At 31.0% G+C, this 22,706-nt stretch overlaps 1 protein-coding gene across 3 annotated transcripts in view; it reads right to left on the bottom strand.

The window, feature by feature from the left end:
- Positions 1–217: 217 nt before the first annotated feature.
- Positions 218–22,706, bottom strand: part of LOC143083801 (eukaryotic translation initiation factor 4 gamma 2-like) — a 47,048-nt gene continuing 24,559 nt past the window's right edge. For all 3 annotated transcript variants that reach the window (XM_076260164.1, XM_076260166.1, XM_076260163.1), the window contains 13 exons: positions 21,894–22,026; positions 21,447–21,662; positions 20,631–20,932; positions 19,839–19,925; positions 19,282–19,364; positions 18,636–18,688; positions 18,003–18,082; positions 16,996–17,254; positions 13,378–13,582; positions 9,756–9,867; positions 5,598–5,694; positions 5,283–5,404; positions 218–4,188 (listed from right to left, as the gene is read on the bottom strand). In XM_076260164.1, coding sequence (XP_076116279.1) covers positions 4,126–4,188; positions 5,283–5,404; positions 5,598–5,694; positions 9,756–9,867; positions 13,378–13,582; positions 16,996–17,254; positions 18,003–18,082; positions 18,636–18,688; positions 19,282–19,364; positions 19,839–19,925; positions 20,631–20,932; positions 21,447–21,662; positions 21,894–22,026 — 1,812 coding nt within the window. In that variant the 3' untranslated portion in view covers positions 218–4,125. The remainder of the gene's footprint in view (positions 4,189–5,282; positions 5,405–5,597; positions 5,695–9,755; positions 9,868–13,377; positions 13,583–16,995; positions 17,255–18,002; positions 18,083–18,635; positions 18,689–19,281; positions 19,365–19,838; positions 19,926–20,630; positions 20,933–21,446; positions 21,663–21,893; positions 22,027–22,706) is intronic.

Here is a 22,706-nt window from a genome sequence, read left to right as displayed (position 1 = left end):
TTATGATAGAGGTAATATTTTTGTGATATGGAACCTTGTAGTGCTATTTCATAGATATCTACACTTATACTCAATTCATTATCTGGAAACGAAATGTCTTCAAACAACGACATCATCATACCATTATACAGTAGCAAAATTTGGCTGTCATATTAAATAGGTCATGGTCAGTTATTATTGAGATATTTTCTCAATGATTGAGATAGAAAAAACAAGGTAACATAAATCTTTTTTATTGACATAAATTTTCTACAAGACAATAGAAAGTTACAAAAACAGTACACTGAAATCTTATCAATGCATAATTTGACAAATTCAAAGAAAACGTTTACAATTATTTAACACTTCTTTAACTCTTTCAAAATCATTTTGGAAACAAGTAATCTGTATCCAAATTAAATCATCAATAATCAGTGCACAAGAATAGAAATTGTCATGATCTTAAATTTATTCACAGATTACAGTAACATAAAAGTATAATTTAATTTTGGATGTAACGCGTCTTCTGATTGGCTGATGTTATTTTGTTATCAGACCATAGACATAATTTAGTCATGTGATCATGACGTCATTAACGTTTTTCAAGGTTTTCTACGGTTTAAAATGGAATTTAGAATTAAATTATAAGAAATGACTGTAATATTTTTTCTGTCTATTCGAAATAACATAAAAAATGAGGTGCACACTGTTAAATAACCCGCTACGCGCGTTATTCAGTGTGCACCACATTTTTTATGTTATTTCTTCATAGACAGAAAAAATATTACAGTCATTCCTTAAATAAACATCTTCCAGGAATTTAGAAATTTTGTCATCTTATTTAGTATGAAATTTAAAAAAAAACACGATAATTTCCTGAATTTTGACCAGTACTAACCATCTACATTGAGCTTATAAATTGCCTGATCTTTCAGATCATTGAATCATTCCTCTGTTTATTATGCAAATCAAGTGAATATGTGCAATAGCTGTTGATAATGAGCATTTTGATTGGTTGATTATACTTTCTTCAACAACTTGCACCTGAAGTTATATATACACAGTTTATCAAACAAATCTAGAAGCTCAATGCTGATAGGAAGTATTTACAAATGCCTTTGATCAAAAAATAATTTCAAATAGAAGTAAGACTGTTTCAAATTACAACGGGTAATATACCACCAAGTTAAACAAAAAATAACAACTTAAGAGTGAGCATTTCAAGCAATAACATGTATTAAAGACTCTTTGTCATGAAACTTAAATATCTATTAATGTAGCATATCTTATTTGATGGTAGAATTGTCTACACTAAAAAAGTTGTAAGTTAGTCGCAGCTTCTGTAAAATGTTAGAAGTCATCCCTAAATGTACTTGCATAAGAGGACATTTCAGTCAGATAATCTTTACAGACCTTGTAACAAAACTCTCTTTAAGGATCTTATAAAATAAATTGAACCTAAACTGATTGTCTCATGTCCCATTGGTCGACACTTATTCTCTCTTTTTAGACACCTCTCCCCATTGGTCGACACTTATTCTCTCTTTTTAGAAACCTCCCCATTGGTCAACACTTATTTTTTAGAAACCTCTCCCCATTGTTCCACACTTATTCTCTCTTTTTAGAAACCTCTCTCCATTGTTCCATACTTATTCTCTCTTTTTAGAAACCTCTCCCTATTGTTCCACACTTATTCTCCCTTTTTAGAAACCTCTCCCCATTGTTCGACACTTATTCTCTCTTTTTAGAAACCTCTCCAATTTAATTCAAAACCAAGAAGACTATATCATTAGAGACAACAACGTGTAGTATACAATATAAACAGTCATGTTCCTGTAAAACATTTTCTATAACTAAGTTATCACTCAATCGGTAATATTTGATCTATTTCTACTGACAAACATGTTGAAATTATAATCTTATTTTTTACAAAGTGATTTAATCAATGGACAAGCAGAAATTTGTTAATAACAACAAGATAAAGAGAAATCATCAACACTCATAGATTTATAAATTCTAAGAGATTTAATCATAATTAACAAATATACTTATTTTTTTACTTTCATTTACTGGCATTTAGGAATTAAAAATAAATTTTATTATATGATCCTTTTATAAACTCTATTATCTATTTAATTTATATTAATCAAGACACATTGAGATACTTATAATGAAAAAAAGAAATCACATGTTAAAAAATTAATCTTACACATTTCTTGTTGTTTATGGTTGTATATACATTTCAACTATTAATATTGATGAGAAAAAGGGCTATTACAAAAAATGCAGATAAATTTGATGGTCAAAAAGTTTCATGACAACAAAGTGGAAACAGTTGAATCTAGATATACTTTTTAAATAGAGCCTCTTAATGATGATTCATGCCAGTTGGATCAGTGAAAAAAAATATTATGATAAAATCTTATATGACTTCATGTCACTTGAAAATTTATTTTTTATGATAAATGAATATTTTTTTCATTCATGATGCAATAATGACATTTCATATATAAATGTTAGAGATCAATATAATTGAATCTTAGAAGCAAATTCACAACTTAGGCATTCATTTTCCTAATAAAATGCACATTCACAGCAGAGCCTGCTAATCACACTGTGGAAGGACTTTTATTATCACCTACAATGTATGTATATGTCAAGACATTCCAAAATTTTGCAAGGGGGTAATAAAGTTTGACATTTTATTATGTTTTAATGATAAAGTAAACCCATAGATTTCATTCAGAAAATGATTTTGTCCTTAAATATCTAATAACAAGCAAATATGGACCGTCATTCCTTTGGCAGGTCAGAAAAACCCTAGCTTAAATAGAAATCAAAATTTAAAGTCAAAGGAAATTTAGAATATGGAAGAAACTTTGTCCCTTAATTTCTGTTACAAATGTTGTCTTATTTTTCTTGTAAACCTCAAACTGAAACTAAAGTATTGTGAAAAGTGCAAAATATTCTGTTTAAAAACTTAACCTTAAATTAACATTGGATCTTAACTGTACTGTAATCTGATGAAGATAATTTACAAGTTTTTTTCAGAAATTAGAACCAAACAAGTTAACTGGATGTATTGTTGTAAACTGAAAGTTACGATACACGCCAATATCAGGAGAAAAACGTGAAATTATGAAGCTTACGATACACACCAGTATCAGGAGAACAATGTGAAATTATGAAGCAAGTTAATAAGCAGCAATGAGTATAATTTTTTACATATTTTTTCATACATAAAACTGAATGAAATGGAACATGCTTTTCTACATGTATTTTTTAGACATTTATTTTTTGCACAGATGAGAGTAACATAAACATGTATAAATATAATGATGAATAATAATTCTTTCAAGGCAGTGTAAAAATATGCAGGTAAGCAGTGTACAAATAAATTTCTATTTATAGCCTTTAATCATTTTCACAATTGTTAATAACTCTTTCATACTTAAAAATTCTAACTAATGTTTCATTCTAATTTCTCTGACAGCTATTTATAATCCAGCAATTAAATGCTTTACAAAAACATACATATAAATGCTTTTTGAGATCCTTATATTCCAAAAAATAATAAATCATAATATAAAGCTATATTAGTATAAAATCTGATTTCCGTTAGTATTGATAATTTCATGATTTAATTCACTTGCAGAACATTTTGCGTCATGGGTCAAATAAAGCCATCCATATCTGCACTTTTTATCACACGCAATCACTTAATAAATATCCAGGCTTACAATCAAGAGTTTGACCCAAACTGCAATATATACTGTTCAAGCAAGAAATATAAAATTTCAAGTTTTTAATTTATGATCAAATGTCTATCTCCTAGCTACAAACTTTAGTCTGTTTTCTTGAACTACTAATAACTGAGCCATTCACAAAGCAGTAATCTCCAGGAAAGTTGCCAAGTCAGCTAGAGTTATGTATAAATATATAAAATGTCAAAAAGTTATAACAAAAGAATTGTTTTTCACAGTATTTTCAAGTTAAATATAAATAGCCAGCTGGTTGAACTTTCCTGTATAACAGTAAATATATAATCCAATTTGTGAATTGTCTCCCTTTTCACTGTATGTTTTTTTTTGTTATCCTGTAAATTAATTATCTCCCTTTAATGCATTCTTTTGTAAGAAGTGACATTTAGTCTTCCTCTTCATCAGATTCTTCTTCTGCCTGTTCTAACCAGGTTAGCCAAGTATTAACCTAAATAAATCAAAATAAAGTGTAAATACATGTGACATGTTGATAATGGAGATAAGAAACATGATAAGACTATATATAGTCACATTATGTATGTATGTGCCTGTCCCAAGTCAGGAGCCTGTAATTCAGTGGTTGTCGTTTATTTATGTGTTTCATATTTGTTTTTCCTTCATTTTTTGTACATATAAACGGCCGTTAGTTTTTTCATTGAATTGTTTTACATTGTGACTATGCGGTATGGGCTTTTTTTTTTATATGTATTGTAACAGAACATCATGTGACTGTTGTAGTGATCCTGTCACTTACATTTATACTTTATATTAGTTTTAATATCACAAAGTATAAGGTAAGTTCCATATGATTGTTTTTTTTGCTATCTGTAACTAGTAATAATAATCTTTTTATTTGGTACTTGATGTGTGTTGGTTGCTGTCTAAATGATGCATACCCCATATTTCATTGATGTATACCCCATCTCTCCTAGGTGGAAAACCCAACTTCATAACATGAAGTTTGTTGTCAGGTCCAAAGGAACCCAAACCATCTTTAGAAGGGGCATTAGTTAGATAGATAGGGAAGGTGTTCAATTGGATTTTTCTAGATCATTAATTTCAAATTAAAGATTAAAAATATATGTTATCGTTTTGTTGTTGTGAGGATTGGATCAGTCAATCAAATGATTTATCTTTGTTTCATTTACGGTGTTGACATTTTTCCCTTTTTATTACTGAACATGCATAATTTATGCATAATCCACTAAGAGTTTAAATTGAAGGTCACATGAGGTCAAAATTATTCACTTGCAAGTGAATAATTCATTATCAGTGTTTCTTACCTTATTTTAACAAAATTTAACCATACTGGCTGCTTAGAGCGAATTATTATTTCTCTTTTACTAATGATTGAACTAAAAAAAAAATCCTATTTTAAATGTTTTCTACATAGCTAGTGCCCCTTACAGTAGCTGAGAGCTTTAATACTGGAATTCAGTATGACATTGAATACTTTGGTTGAGGTATCAATTCATTAGAAGTGAATATCATGGTGGATTTTTATTCATAAGCAAACAAGAGCAAATGATTGAGCATTGTTACCTGAAACAGAGCTTTTCCTTTACCAGGATATTCATCATTTACTTCCTCCTTCCATTTTAGGAACACCTCTTCATCAGCTATCTCTAAATCATAGTAGTTCATAAACAACCTAAGTAACATCCCTACAACAATCAACAATATCATTCAACATTCTCATTATTTACAACATTTTGACTGTATGATGTGCAGAAAAAAAGATTTTTTTACAGAATAGATGCACATTTGCCAGATACAAACAAATATTTGTGTGACATGTTTATACAGTATCCTCACAACAGATTATTGTATCATAATTATAAATATAACATTGCCTACCTTTGGGGAATTGTTGTGAGTGGCAGAACACTTGTGTAGCATACAATGTGACCATTTGGAGATCTGAATGATCATGTAAGAACATCTGTAATACTCCCTACAAATAGTAAAAGCAAACATTTCAACAATATGTTAACATCATTTATAATAATTCATACTTAATGTATATATAATGTAAATAACAAAATGTAAAAACATTGGTAGTCACTACTAACTGAAAAAAAAACCTGTTTAATACAAGAATGTGTCCATAGTCCAAATATCCCCACTCGCACTATCATTTTCTATGTTCAGTAGACTGTGAAATTGGGGTCAAAACTCTTAATATGGCACTTAAGAATTAGAAATATCATATCATGAGGAACATGTGTAATACTAATTTTCAAGTTGATTAAGCTTTTTTAAAACTTTATCAAACACTACCTTGACCAAAAAGTGGGACAGATGAGTGAACAAACAGACATAAAAAAAAAACAGACAAAATATAAGAGTAGATATTCAGATAGAAAATATTTTACATTAAACAAATTCCACATGAGATGAGGTCAAGCCTGTACATTTTAAATTGATACCCCCATTTATATAAACAATTGTGTCAAAGTCTCATATGGCCAGGTTGCATTATATGTGACTCAATATTAAACTAAAATATAACCAAGTTCCAAATTCTGGAAACATGACAACAAAATTTGCAAACAGTCCATAACAGCAGGTACACAACGTTAAACATATATGCAATCATCTTGTGGTGTTAGAGGGATCTGGGATGATAACTATTGTAGTTGATTACACAAATGAAGTACACAGTTTTCCATGTCTATACGATGTTACCATACTACAAGTTTTGGACATTGTCCAAACTGCCAAATATAATACAATGTAGATTTTAAAATAAGTCTTATTTACAGCAGATTCCAACGAGTATGAAGCTACAAGTAGATTCTTTGGTTAGCTTCCTTGCTAGCTCAACCATGAAATGATTATAACCTTAAAATTGGGAGGAGCATAGCACTAATTCATCATCCAATGAAAACACTCATATCAATGGCCTGTTTATAATAATAATGTATATTTCATACAAACAGGTTTACCAAAACAACTTTGCAAATCTTATAGTCTTTGATTGAATTAAAAAATTCTTTGTATTACAATAAATTAGAAGCGGCATTACGGTTTATGTTTTGTTCATAATATTTAGTGTTGATTCAATGCTAAACAAATAGAAATTTTATAGAAAATCCACATCATTTCCCCTTGTACTCTCATAGTTGGCAATTTGGTACTTGATAGATGGAGGATTATTGCAAGCAGTGCTAGCAATGATTTCCTAAAAAAACAAGTTTAGAAATTTAGACATTGGTTCAAACAAATATATATAAATATGGACCAATTCAAGTACACCTTCTAGGGTGTGCTCGACTTTCGTGACTTAGCAGGATTTTTTTTAATTTAAAGGTTGTAATAGGACTTTTTGTAAACTTTAAACGCTAGCACATCATAGAAAATCAAGAGAGTAATCTATGCTTAAAATTTTATAACAAAAATATCTGTGGATTTTCTACAAAAATCTTGTTTTTTTTGCCACAAAATCCTGTTTAACTTTAAAAATGCAATGAAACTATAAATAATAATGCTTGCTTGAAGTTTCCCTTTTGAACATGTACAAAATGGCCCATCTCTATTATTCACTATCTTTGCTGTTTTTATACTATTGCAGTTTGAACCAGGTGCTCCGCAGGGCGCAGCTTTATACGACCGCAGAGGTCGAACCCTGAACAGTTGGGGCAAGTATGGACAAAACATTCAAGCGTGATACAGCTCTGAATTTGGATTGTGATCAAATTTTTGACATTACATGTTTTTTTTTACACAAAACAAATGTCAAGATTTTACAAATCAATTAAAGATTTCTTCTTCAAACTTTTTAAATCTAAAATTAAATAGTTGACACAGCATAGGTTTCTGACACAGAATGAATGTGGTCTAATGAACCTAAAAGTTTTTTTTTGCCTTTGAGCAATTCACTATGCTGTTGAATATTAATCCTCTCAAAAAAATGTTTGAAGAAATTTTCTTTTTATTTATGAAATCTGAAATGAGAAAAATTTAAACCCCCCCCCCTTTTTTTCACATCCCCGTTTCCCTTTTTCCAAAACTGATATCAATTCAAATTTCTAATGGAGTTTGCAACAATAACTACTCTTTTAAATACATCATAAAATATTAAAATGTAAAATAAAGTGCTTGTTATCACTGAATGGTAAAGATTGGTTGGTAGTAAAAGTGAATATACATTGTTTATTGTATTAAACAATAAAAAAAACTTCATCAGCAACATTTTATATTGGCAAATTTCCAATGAAGTTATTTACATAAAGTTATTGGCAAATAAAAATAGAAAATGACATCATAGTCATGTCTGGCAAATTTCCAACATATATTATCAACTTCTATTCTATACAAAGAAAGATAACTCCAATTGAAAATATTGTGCAATTAGATATTTCTTGCTATTGTGCAATACTGTGCAATTGAAAATTTCTTGCTATTGCACAATACTTGATATGGAATCCTGATTTGGACCAACTTGAAAACTGGGCCCATAATCAAAAATCAAAGTACATATTTAGATAAAGCATATCAAATAAGCCCAAGAATTTAATTTTTGTTAAAATCAAACTTAGTTTAATTTTGGACCCTTTGGACCTTAATGTAGACCATTTGAAAACTGGACCAAAAATTAAGAATCTACATACACAGTTAGATTTGGCATATCAAAGAACCCATTTATTCTTTTTTTGATGAACAAAGTTTAATTTTGGACCCTCATTTTGACCAACTTGAAAACTAGGCCAATAATTAAAAATCTAAGTACATTTCTAAATTCAGCATATCAAACAACCCCCAGGATTCAATTTTTGTTAAAATCAAACTAAGTTTAATTTTGGACCCTTTGGACCTTAATGTAGACCAATTTGAAAACGGGACCAAAAATTAAGAATCTGCATACACAGTTAGATTCGGCATACCAAAGAACCCCAATTATTCAATTTTTGATGAAATCAAACAAAGTTTAATTTGGACCCTTTGGGCCCTTTATTCCTAAACTGTTGGGACCAAAACTCCCAAAATCAATACCAACCTTCCTTTTATGGTCATAAACCTTGTGTTTAAATTTCATAGATTTCTATTTACTTAAACTAAAGTTATTGTGCGAAAACCAAGAATAATGCTTATTTGGGCCCTTTTTTTGCCCCTAATTCCTAAACTGTTGGAACCAAAACTCCCAAAATCAATCCCAACCTTTCTTTTGTGGTCATAAACCTTGTGTCAAAATTTCATAGATTTCTATTAACTTAAACTAAAGTTATAGTGCGAAAACCAAGAAAATGCTTATTTGGGCCCTTTTTGGCCCCTTATTCCTAAAATGTTGGGACCAAAACTCCCAAAATCAATCCCAACCTTCCTTGTGTGGTCATAAACCTTATGTTAAAATTTCATAGATTTCTATTCACTTTTACTAAAGTTAGAGTGCGAAAACTAAAAGTATTCGGACGACGACGACGACGACGACGACGACGACGACGACGACGACGACGACGACGACGACGCCAACGTGATAGCAATATACGACGAAAAATTTTTCAAATTTTGCGGTCGTATAAAAATTCATAATTCAAAGGCAACAGAAGGATATTTACGCTGTGATTGTACCATTGTAAAGTATACACATAACTGTATTTATAAATGAACTGAGTAATTGATTGAAATAAAATTGGCAATTCAAACACATTTACAACATGCTTGTGAATCGATAAATTTTAAATTTAGATTGAAAACAACTTATTTTTAAACTGACTTGTAAAACTAGTTTTACAATGTTTATATCCTGTCACTAGTTCTGATTGGTTTTCTGTTTAACTATTGACTCCACCCACAGGCTTGTGTACCTTACCTAATAATGATTTCATGGTTGAGCTAGTAAGGAAGCTAACCAAAGAATCTACATATAGCTTCATACTCGTTGGAATCTGCTGTAATGTTTTATTTCTTCTCCTTCAGTAAATTAGGGTTATCTGTGAGATAAAATGGTATTTATTGCTATCTTCACAAGTTTAGTGTTAAGTTCTTTCTCATGTGAAAATATATATTATTTACCTTCATTTTATCGAGGTTCTGTTTTTCTTTTTCTATTCCTGTCTTGTCTGGAGTAGCAGATGTATCTATGTCTTTCCCTAAAGTACAGTCCTGGGTCACATATTTCAACACACTTAAAAAACAAACATAAACATCACAAGACCATAGGAACATGAACTTTGATTCTTGGCCAGTATTTTATGGTACAAAAATGTTTCACATACTTTGAAACTTAATACATTTTTATCCTTAATTTATTACTCACCAACTCCACAAAAGTTTATCATGAAAAACTTACTTTCAAACTGGTCATGAGACTTAAAATGAGAATCTTAATTCATTTTCAATAATGTAATGTTTGTTTTAGACCTACACTTTTCAAACTTAAATATGTACCTAAGCATGTGAAGATTGCTAGTATAACTTTCAATGTAGTACTGTGAGTACAATTAAACTTCAACATTTATCACCCTGTATAACCCCGATACAAATGAATCCGGACGTTGACGCGTTTGAAGCGATAATCGGGACAACATTTGGGATGACAACAATTTCGAATGCCTCTCTAGAACATATTTGAGTATATATAAATATGTCAATGTGCAAGTTAGTTTATTTATTCAATTATACAGTTGTTGTAAGTTTTAGATATTGCTTAGAACATTTGATAAAACTGCTAGATGCAAAACGCACATACATGGTGCAATTTCATACGTTTTATGAGATAAACAATGCTGAATATCTTTTCGTGCATACACTTTTGCGTATTAATACCTTTAGCAATAACAAATAACTATACATTGAATTACTACGTGCCTTCAAATGTTCCCTAAAACTCAAAATAAACACAATATCATACTTCTTAAGTTTTCTCTTACTGTATCGTTCGTCTCACCAAGTGTGTCGAGTTCGTTGTGCGATTTTAAATAATCACTGTACAGTTCGTTGACAAAAACTGTCATAAATCACTTTCTTATGTAGGCATTCGAGATGGCATCGACGACCCTTTTTCTGTATGTTATTGTAAATTTTTATCTGTTTACTTAGTCGAAGTAGTTGAACATAACATATCAGTCATCCAAAGCCAAAATTACAATGTTTAACCAGTGTACATCTAATAGGAATGTTTCTATTGAAAATTGGGACTTTCAACTTTATTCCAGATGAAAGAAACTGTTAATAAGTGCGAGGTTTGGCATGCCACAAAACCAAGTTCAACCCACCATTTTTTCTTTAAAAATGTCCTGTATCAAGTCAGGAAAATGGCCGTTGTTATATCATAGTTCGTTTCTGTGTGTGTAATATTTTTACGTTGTGTTTCCGTTGTGTCGTTTGTTTTATCCTATATTTGATTGTGAATTAACATTGGTACTTTTCTATCCCAAATTCATGTATTTGGTTTTGATGTTATATTGGTTATTCTCATCGGATTTTGTCTAATGCTTAGTCGTGTGTGTTACATTTTTTGTGTCGTTGTTCTCCTCTAATATTTAATACGCTTCCCTCAGTTTTAGTTTGTTACCCCGATTTTGTTTTTTGTCCATAGATTTATGAGTTTTGAACAGCAGTATACTACTGTTGCCTTTATTTAATAAATATATTCCAGAGGAAATAAAGTTTCAAAAAGTATTTTACTGCCCAAAAAACAACTTTAATGACTATTTCTTTTCATAATTTGAGGCTCTTTCAAATGCCGATGTTGGTCCAAATTCGCCTTAACGAAAGCAGCCATAGGAACTCGTTGAAATTAGTTTGCTGAGTGCCTTAGATAACATTCCAACTGGTTTTTTTTTACATATAGATGTGGTGTATTGGCCAGTGAGACAACTTTCCACCAAAGTTTAAATGAAGTACATGTAGGTGTATAAAGCAATTATTAAAGTTCAACACACAAAAATCAACAATGAAGTAAAACTTTACCGTATAGTCAGCTATAGCCCCGATATATATATAAAAAAGGTGAAACATATAAAACTAGAAAACTAAGTAAGGAGCCTTTAATTCAGTGGTTGTCGTTTGTTGATGTGTTACATATTTGTTTTCGTTCTTTTTTTATCCATAAATAAGTTTGAATAATATTACATTATCATTTCGGGGACTCTTATAGCTAACTATGCAGTATGGGCGTTGCTCATTGTTGCAGGCCGTACAGTGATCTATTAATTTCTGTGTCATTTTGGCTTCTTGTGGAGAGTTGTCTCATTGGCAATCATACCACATCTTCTATTTCTATTTTAAATATAACGTTATAAGAATTATTTATCAACAAAAAAAAACATGACAGATCTATAAATTACATGTTCATTGTATACACAATTAGCCTTAATGTAACTTTATTGTAATCCATGACCCTCTTGGACTCGCCTCTGCTATTCAGGCCAAAAGCCTATAATCCATTGATTATTTTTGATTGCTGTCTATATCAAAAAGATTTGTTTTTGATACAACTCTTCACAAGATATCAAAAGACACAAAAATTAACGACTATAGGTCAACGTACGGCCTTCAACAATGAGCAAAGCCCATACCGCATAGTCAGTTATAAAACACATTGAAATGACATGTAAAACACTTCAAACGAAAAAAACTAACGGTCTAATTTATGCATAAAATAGTGAACAAAAAAATATATATATAACCACTGAATTACACGCTTCTTGCTTCGGACAGGCACATACAGAATATGGCAAGATTAACATGTTAGCGGGCACCCAACCCTCCCCTAACCTGGGACAGTGGTGTATTCGTACATTGAATGTCGTATGGTAAAGGCTTGATAAAAATGATATCAAATTAGAAATCGGACCTGTGTATCTGTATGCTCAGTCAGTGATATTTACATCTCGAGTAATTGTGTTTTCCTACCAATTTACACTTTCGTATACATAAGGATTTTTTTTTATGTACAAAATATCTCCAAGAGTGTTTCGACAATTCAATGGATATTATGGGTCATGTTTTGGTGTTAAATTAATTTTTTAAAACATGTATATTGGTTAAAATCATATTAAAGCATAATTTAATATACGCAAAATTCATTGACAAACGCAATATTGTCACAAAAAGGTGTTATGACAACGAAGCGTACACAACATGAAAATGAAGACACTTTTAAACTTGTATTTTTTTTATTCTAGATACAACATAAACCAACGATCTTTATAAATTTGTTAATTTTAAATTATGAAATTTTCAAAAATGTATGTTTTAAAACTATGAGACACGAGAAACATTAAGTTTTGAATATTTAAAAATACCAAGCACGTTTTATCATCGATATTGTCGTGCGTTTTGCGATGTTTGTGTACAAAAATGTCACAAGTTTCAAAAACCTTGGAGTAAGTAATGAGTATTATGGCAAAGAATATATTGAAGCAGAATATGCGAAGAATAGATATTGGATTTTCTTTAAAAATATTAATTCCTTACTGTCTAAACTCAGTGTTACATGGTGTGTTCGATTCGAACGCGTCAACATCCGGTTTCATCTGTATCGGGGTTATACAGGGTGTTTATATGATATACTAAAGTTTTACCCTGTTTTTTTACGCAAGTACTGTCTACTAAAGCTTCTATAACTTACCATGCAGTTGAAACATTAATAAATCCTGTGGTATATTGGAGGTTTGTATCTATAACTTACCATGCAGTTAAAACATTAATAAATCCTGTGGTATATTGGAGGTTGGTATCAACACTATCCTTTATCCACTTGTACAGAGCAGTGGCATTTGGTTCTGCCTGGATCTGTCGCCACAACTCGGATTGCACACGTAATAACGGGAACATAAAACTCAGTCCACGGTCCTCTAATATCTCCATCATTCTCTCCTTATTCTGATCGATTTCTGCAGGGAAAAGTCATCATATGTATATTAAGGCGTGTAATAACAGTATTTTATATATATTACTGGGGATTCGTTATTATGTGTTGATATCAATTTTCAAGAATTTCATGAGTAACAATGAAGATAGGAATTTTCTGTAGGTTTGTATGCAGCCTTTGGCAAAACCACGAAATCAACTAACCCCGGACAATTGGTGCCAACAATATATAGACCAGGTGCTCCGCAGGGCACAGCTTTATACGACCGCAGAGGTCGAACCCTGAACAGTTGGGGCAAGTATGGACAAAACATTCAAGCGTGATACAGCTCTGAATTTGGATTGTGATAAAATTGTTGACATTATATGGGGTTTTTACACAAAACAAATGTCAAGATTTTACAAATCAATTAAAGATTTCTTCTTCAAACTTATTTAAATCTAAAATTAAATAATTGACACAGCATAGGTTTCTGACACAGAATGAATGTGGTCTAATGAACTTAAAATACTTTTTTTTGCCTTTGAGCAATTCACTATGCTGTTGAATATTAATCCTCTCAAAAAAATGTTTGAAGAAATTTTCTTTTTATTTATGAAATCTGAAATGAGAAAAATTTACCCCCCCTTTTTTTCACATCCCCTTTCCCTTTTTCCAAAACTGATATTAATTCAAATTTCTAATGGAGTTTGCAACAATAACTACTCTTAAATTCATCATAAAATATCAAAATGTAAAATAAAGTGCTTGTTATCACTGAATGGTAAAGATTGGTTGGTAGTAAAAGTGAATATACATTGTATATTGTATAAAACAATGATTTAAGTTGATTCAACTACTATTCTGAACAAAGAAAGATAACTCCAATTGAACATTTCTTGCTATTGCACAATATTGTGCAATTAGATATTTCTTGCTATTGCGCAATACTGTGCAATTGAAAATATTTGCTATTGCACAATACTGTGCAATTGAAAATTTCTTGCTATTGCACAATACTGTGCAATTGAAGATTTCTTGCTATTGCTGAATACTGTGCAATTGAAAATTTCTTGCTATTGCACAATACTTAATATAATAATTTTGGATCCTGATTTGAACCAACTTGAAAACTGGGTCCATAATCAAAAATCTAAGTACATGTTTAGATTCAGCATATCAAAAAAACCCAAGAATTCATTTTTTGTTAAAATCAAACTTAGTGTAATTTTGGACCCTTTGGACTTTAATGTACACCAATTTGAAAACGGGACCAAAACTTAAGAATCTACATACACAGATTCGGCATATCAAAGAACCCCAATTATTCAATTTTTGATGAAATCAAACAAAGTTCAATTTTGGACTCTTTGGGCCCCTTATTCCTAAACTGTTGGGACCAAAACTCCCAAAATCAAACCCAACCTTCCTTTTATGGTCATAAACCTTGTGTTTAAATTTCATAGATTTCTATTTACTTATACTAAAGTTATTGTGCGAAAACCAAGAATAATGCTTATTTGGGCCCTTTTTTGGCCCCTAATTCCTAAACTGTTGGAACCAAACATCCCAAAATCAATCCCAACCTTTCTTTTGTGGTCATAAACCTTGTGTCAAAATTTCATAGATTTCTATGTACTTAAACTAAAGTTATAGTGCGAAAACCAAGAAATGCTTATTTGGGCCCTTTTTGGCCCCTAATTCCTAAAATATTGGGACCAAAACTCCCAAAATCAATCCCAACCTTCCTTTTGTGGTCATAAACCTTGTGTTAAAATTTCATAGATTTCTATTCACTTTTACTAAAGTTAGAGTGCGAAAACTAAAAGTATTCGGACGCCTCCGACGACGACGCCAACGTGATAGCAATATACGACGAAAAATTAAAATTTTTGCGGTCGTATAATTAATCCACAATTTATAATTATTCTATGTATATTAAGGTGTGTGTACTAAATCATTACAGGTATACCAAGGTATGTTATAACGTCACTACATGTATATCAAGGTGTGTAAAACAAATGTAGCCTCGTTTAATGTGTTCATGGTGTAATAGCATCATGACATGTATATCAAGGTATGTAATACAAATGTAGCCTCATCACATGTCTTTAAAGGTGTAATATCATCATGACATGTATATCAAGGTGTTTAATACAAATATAGCCTCATTTAATGTGTTCAAGGTGTAATAGCATCATGACATGTATATCAAGGTGTATAATACAAATATACCCTCATTTAATGTGTTCAAGGTGTAATATCATCATGACATGTATATCAAGGTATGTAATACAAATGTAGCCTCATCACATGTCTTTAAAGGTGTAATAGCATCATGACATGTATATCAAGGTGTGTAATACAAATGTAGCCTCATTTAATGTGTTCAAGGTGTAATATCATCATGACATGTATATCAAGGTGTGTAATACAAATGTAGCCTCATTTAATGTGTTCATGGTGTAATAGCATCATGACATGTATATCAAGGTGTGTAATACAAATGTAGCCTCATTTAATGTGTTCAAGGTGTAATATCATCATGACATGTATATCAAGGTGTATAATACAAATATAGCCTCATTTAATGTGTTCAAGGTGTAATATCATCATGACATGTATATCAAGGTATGTAATACAAATGTAGCCTCGTCGCATGTCTTTAAAGGTGTAATAGCATCATGACATGTATATCAAGGTGTGTAATACAAATGTAGCCTCATTTAATGTGTTCAAGGTGTAATAGCATCATGACATGTATATCAAGGTGTATAATACAAATATAGCCTCATTTAATGTGTTCATGGTATAATATCATCATGACATATATATCAAGGTGTGTAATACAAATGTAGCCTCATTTAATGTGTTCATGGTGTAATATCATCATGACATGTAAATCATGATGCATATTAACATCATTATGTGTGTATAGTGTGAAAGAATTGTCTTGTGCAAGGTGCAGGAGACAAGAGAATTACTATTATAGTAACGGTCATTACCATTCTACAAGATTTGTGTATTAGTTTGATTGAATATTAGTTACTTCATGTTGAGAGGTGAACATTTTGTACATATACAGAGTTTAAGAGAGTTTAGATAAAGAACTTAACCTTTTCCTCCATAATGACGCCTCTTGACGCCACCCCCTTTACTCCATAATGACGCCTTTTGACGCCTGTGTAGTACCTCAGTTGAAATGCTATGTCTCCAAAATGTCTGCATCAGACTTAAAAAAAATTTGTATCCAATATGAAAAGGAGATTCATGAGAATATCTGACTTGAATTTCATTGATGAAATATTAGTTTTCACAATGCATTAACACTTTAAACCTGATGATTTTTTTTTACTGAAAAAAATCCTATGCGAATCAAGTATTTAAAAAAAAAATATCCATGGAGTAGAGGGTTAACTAAGAATTGACCACATGTAAATCAGGTTTCCTTCTTACCTGGCAACATTTTCTGCAGATTAACTTTACTGTTGTTAAATGAAGCCACCAGCCAAGTCTTGTCCTTTATTTTATGCATCTGTTGAAGACAGAGGAGAAACAAGGGGTAATAAGCACCATTCTCCATTGGGTCAGCCAATTCTGCCAGAGTAATTACCCCTTCTGTCACTCCCATAGCAGCAAACTTAGCCAGGTAAGTTTTGATTAAGGGAGTTTCAGCCTCCATTGCCGACATTTGATCCAGTAACATCTGGAATCCCTGCAATAATTAGACATTGGAACATATGTATATTGAACCCTTATATCTTATATCACAATGTAAACACTATTGTAAATTCACAAATTATTGATACATTTATTATTGTGATTTTGTCATTTAAGACTTAAATGCGATTTTAATTTTTACAATTTTGAGAAAAATCCTGTTTCAAATATACAAAATATTTCAAAATGTGAATTTAGTTTAAATTCTGTCGCATTTTGCGCAATAATAAAAACCTTGAATAGTTTCTGAATTTACAGTATATTTATCTGTTTGAAAACAAGAGCCGATTCAACTTCTGATTCAAAGTCAGCTTCCAGTAACTTTTTTGATAATGTTTAAAAATCCATACAAATTTAAAAAGAAAAGCCTTCTAATGTCCTCAGTCACATGGTGTACTAAAAAGACATGTGATACATGTAAAATCCAGAAAGAAGTTTTTGTAATCAAACAAAAACCCAAATTATTGGGCATTACCTAAGAAAGAAAAAAAAATCCAGAAAAAGGTTTAGATCATCTTTATTCTTTAGATGTTCTGGAAAATTGCTATAAGTTACATAATTTCTGTTTTCCAGGATATTTACTTCCAACTGTGCCACATTAAGTCCCTTAAAGAGATAGGATAAAATGATCAAATACAACTGCTTGATCCTTACATTAGAGAGATGGAGTGATTACATATCAGCAGTCTAGATACAAGTACACTACAGATTAAATGATGGCATTAAGTTACATTAAAACTCACCTCCATGAACTGATCAGCAAATATCAGATTTTCAGATTTCATGGCAGTTATCAGTATCATTACATTTTCTCTTTCTGTATCTAAAATTGAAGAAAAATAAATGTCAGCTACATGTTATCAAGTTCAACTGTTAAATAGAATAAAACAGCATTTTCATGGTAAAAGATCTTCCTGCTGATGTATAGTATCTGTCATTGTAGGAAGGTAATACAATTGATTTTATAATAAAGGTAATCAATCAATGAAGACATACCACAATCATTTACTGTTATACAATAAGCTAAAACATACCACAATCATTTACTGTTATACAGTAAGCTAAAACATACCACAATCATTTACTGTTATACAATAAGCTAAAACATACCACAATCATTTACTGTTATACAATAAGCTAAAACATACCACAATCATTTACTGTTATACAATAAGCTAAAACATACCACAATCATTTACTGTTATACAATAAGCTAAAACATACCACAATCATTTACTGTTATACAATAAGCTAAAACATACCACAATCATTTACTGTTATACAATAAGCTAAAACATACCACAATCATTAACTGTTATACTATAAACTAAAACATACCACAATCATTAACTGTTATACTATAAACTAAAACATACCTGATTTATCCACAGAAGCTTTCATCATCTTCATTAAAACTTCACCCATAAACCTATAATACAGAACATATCATCTATAACTCTTCCATTCAAGTTTCAGTTAAAAAGTAAAAAGTACTGCATCTTCTAACAACAATTTGGTATTCATTCTCAGCAAAAACTATTTAACATAAGTATGTTGTCTGAAGTATGTATTACGTTTCCACTTTTTCACAAAAAATTTAATTCAAAGAACTAATGAAAACCGTTTTATATACGAGTAAAAACAAACAAAAAAACATGCAGCATTGTCTTTGTAATCAAAGTTTGCAAAATAAAAACAACCCACCAATGCTTTATTTTCTTGTTTATAAGATCATAAATTGAGTTTAATTCATTAAATGTTGACAGTCCATTATTTAAAGACAATGTATTTGATAGGATGCTTACTTTATCAACATGTAACAATTTACCAGTCTATAGAGTTACCCCTCCCCCTATTTTTAACCCTTGAATTTGATATGTAACACCCTATATCTCAAGCTTAACTTTATCAGAATGGTCCTTTTTTTGTTATTTCTGAACTGAAATACTAATAATAAGAATTACTACTGGAAAATAAATCATATGGAATTGCATTTAATTGTCAAAAGAAAAGTGCACTCACTTCTTTGGACAATTAAGATCTTTAAATGCATTGAGAGCATCATTACATCCACCAGCCTCCAGATATTCTGTCAGAATATTAGTCTAAAAAACACCAACATTATCATACATTTACATCTAACAACACCCTAGTCATATTTCAAACTTTTTTTTACAACAAAAACGTATAATAGTTACAAAATCTTGATACATCATAAAATAAAACTAATAACATATAAAGCTGTCGTTGTGTGCAATGTTTGCATAGAAAAATAATAAAAGATTATATAGAACAAGTAGATAGTTTGTACTGAATGCCGTGAAATGCTTACTAATTTAACAAAAAATTCTCAGAAAATCTAAAAAATTGTTTTGAAACAAATAAAATCAAGTCAGACATTTTACTTATTATTTTCTAAGTATATCAACATATTATCCCAGGTGGCATTAAAAATTCAGCTTATTCCTAATATTTCCCCAAGTTGGCAGTACATATCCATACAACAGGACAGTTACAGGGGTTGTAATTAAGTTTTCCAAAATAAAATAGATCAGAAAGTAAAATGTTGTTTAACTTACTGAAGCCTTGTCCACCTCTTCTTTATTAGGTACAATCTTTTTAACAGGTTTAGGCTTCTCTTTCTCCTGCTTGATAGTAATTGGTTGCTAAAATATACAAAATGTAAATGTTACCTGGGACAATAAAGATTGGTTGCTTAAATATATAAAATGTAAATGTTACCTGGAACAATAACGATTGGTTGAGATAAATGTAGATGTTACTTGGGACAATAGAGATTGCACACTATATGAGTATGTTCTATCATAATTAATATAGTGGTTATTTATATTTAATTCAGTATTGCAAAGATCAAATAAAAGATACAAAGTACTATGTGAAAATCAAATTGGTCTTCTTAGTTCTTTCACTTTATAATCATAGCAACATAATATATAGTACATGTCTACATGTTGATTAGATATACCAGATGTTTTATTCCTTAAAAGAATATCCTTGCTAGAGACTTATTGGTAACAAGAAAACTACTGAATCAAGGGTTGTTAAGACTAGTAGAGTAGAAACAACGATCCAGAGTTTTTTATGGCTTCTTTTTGCTTAATCTACAGTTATCATTGTTGTGGTCTATAGATCAATATTCTTCCTTTTGTCTTTTATTCCTTATAAAATTTATCATTTTTGTTATCTTATCTAATTATCAAAATTAAAGTAAACCTATTGTAAGCTATTTAACTTTAACTTCAAGAACTACACCATATATTATTTTACAATGACAATCTTTTAACTGTATTGAGAAAAGCTATGTTAAATTTTTCTATTGGCAAACATGCTATCTACAAGACATCCTTTACCTGTTTATTAAGCAGTGGCTTTGGTGGCTCTGGTGGTGTGACTACCATTTTACTCATCTGACTTGAAGGTGGCATCCCCTGTGCAGATCGTGGCAAATTGCTGGGAGATGTTGGTTTGAACACATTGAAGTTTTTGGCAGGCCTTAAACTGATCTCTTCTTTTTGTGGATAGGATCCACCAACACCATTCATCATGGCCATAGGTGGCACTTGATTGTTGGTAGATGGCGCTGTTATCTGAGTTGAGGGTTGTGTCAGTTTAGCAGCAAATCTTGGTGGCAAATCCCTACTCTGTTGACCTGCTGCAAATACAGAAATTAAATTAAAAACAAATACAAATTTTAACATTGAGCTGAATATAATTTCTATCTCCCGAAAGAGTTTAAATTTTTTTCAAATGAACATCTATAAACTCAAGTCACTGTCATTTTAGATATCACCGTTTAATGATGTCAGCTGATGCCTTTATGTATATGATAAAATAGCTTTTATTCCAATTAAAGGGAACATGTAGAGCAAAGTAATATGTTACAATAATTCTTATAATTGACACAATAATTTTGATAATCAAATATATATAAAATATTTCTCCAATTCTTCCCCGTTTTATTTTTTTTTTCTGACCCATTGATTATTTTTATCTAATCAACCTGTGGTTTGTTTGAACTCAGTTCTTCGTTGATCAAAACTCAATTATCATGAATTATGACATCAAATTTTCTCTTTCATCTGAATTTCAAATTGTGACATCATGAAAAAGTCCTTGTTTCAGTCAATTCAGTCATGTAAAGATTGCCTAAGTGGTGGTATTAATACCTTGTTTTCTTTGTTGCTGTTGCTGTTGTGTAGGTTGAGCTTGTGGTGACAGTCTCCCTGTCTGGTTACCTGTCGTACCATTTTGTCTCTGGTTCCCCGTCCTTCCCATCATGTTCTGATTTTGTTTGTTGTAGTTGACATATCCCTGTTTTTGTTTTGGCATGTATCCTGGTGAATCATTTATAACCCCCGGTCCTGTCCCTGTGCCTATTGTCCCTGGAATATACAAAATTGAAAATTACCATATTGACCTGAAAAACACAATGTTAAGCTAAATGTGCACTTTTCAGTTCTTTTAACAATCTATATGTATTCTTAGCTTACTAATTGCTATAACTAAGTTTCTAATCTATTTATTCTCTTCTTGTTCTTAGTAGATTACTGTTGCTATAACAAAGTTTCACAAATTTGCTTATTGTTTCTGCCTTTGTATAATGTTCAACCTACCCATAACCATTCCTGGTCCTGACATTCCAAACAGATCTGTCAGGTTACTCCCCCACTGTGGTGGCAGTCCACCATTCATATGTCCATGTCCTGTAAACCTTCCTTGTTTCGTTGGAATGTATTCACCAAATTCCTGAAAAATTACTCATTTTTATTACCAGCATTAACAACTCACACTGTAAGTCTGCAAACTAGAAAATTTAAAAGTCCAGACAGCCCATTTCTGTAAAGGGCACAAAAACATATAAACCTAGTGCATACTAAGCAATGTGTCAATGTAGGAGTTTAAGTTTTATAACTTTATATAGTTTATCAAACATTATGTACCAAATGATCATTTCACATAGCTGAATACAAAGTATAATTCATAAATACATAATTCTAACTTTAAACCCATGTTTTGATAAATTTTCTTACAAAAGAAATATGTTTTATCATTACCATTTAACTTAAACAAGATCTGCAGGCAAGGTGCTCATTTTCTATGTTTTGCAGTTAACAACCAGATGCTCCGCAGGGCGCAGCTTTATTCGACCGCAGAGGTTGAACCCTGAACGGTTGAACCCTGAACGGTTGGGGCAAGTATGACACAACTTTCAAGCTGGATTCAGCTCTAAATTTGGATTGCGATTAAATAGTTGACACAGCATAGGTTTCTGACACATAATGAATGTGGTCTAATGAACTTAAATTTTTTTTTGCCTTTGAGAAATTCACTATGCTGTTGAATATTAATCCTCTCAAAAAAATGTTTTGAAGAAATTTTCTTTTTATTTATGAAATCTGAAATGAAAAAAATTGAACCCCCCCCCC

The sequence above is a fragment of the Mytilus galloprovincialis genome, chromosome 7 (genome assembly GCF_965363235.1).
Source record: "Mytilus galloprovincialis chromosome 7, xbMytGall1.hap1.1, whole genome shotgun sequence".
NCBI classification, from domain to species: domain Eukaryota; kingdom Metazoa; phylum Mollusca; class Bivalvia; order Mytilida; family Mytilidae; genus Mytilus; species Mytilus galloprovincialis.
Note: the sequence above shows the minus strand (reverse complement) of the source record. Positions and strands in the feature narration are given on the sequence as shown.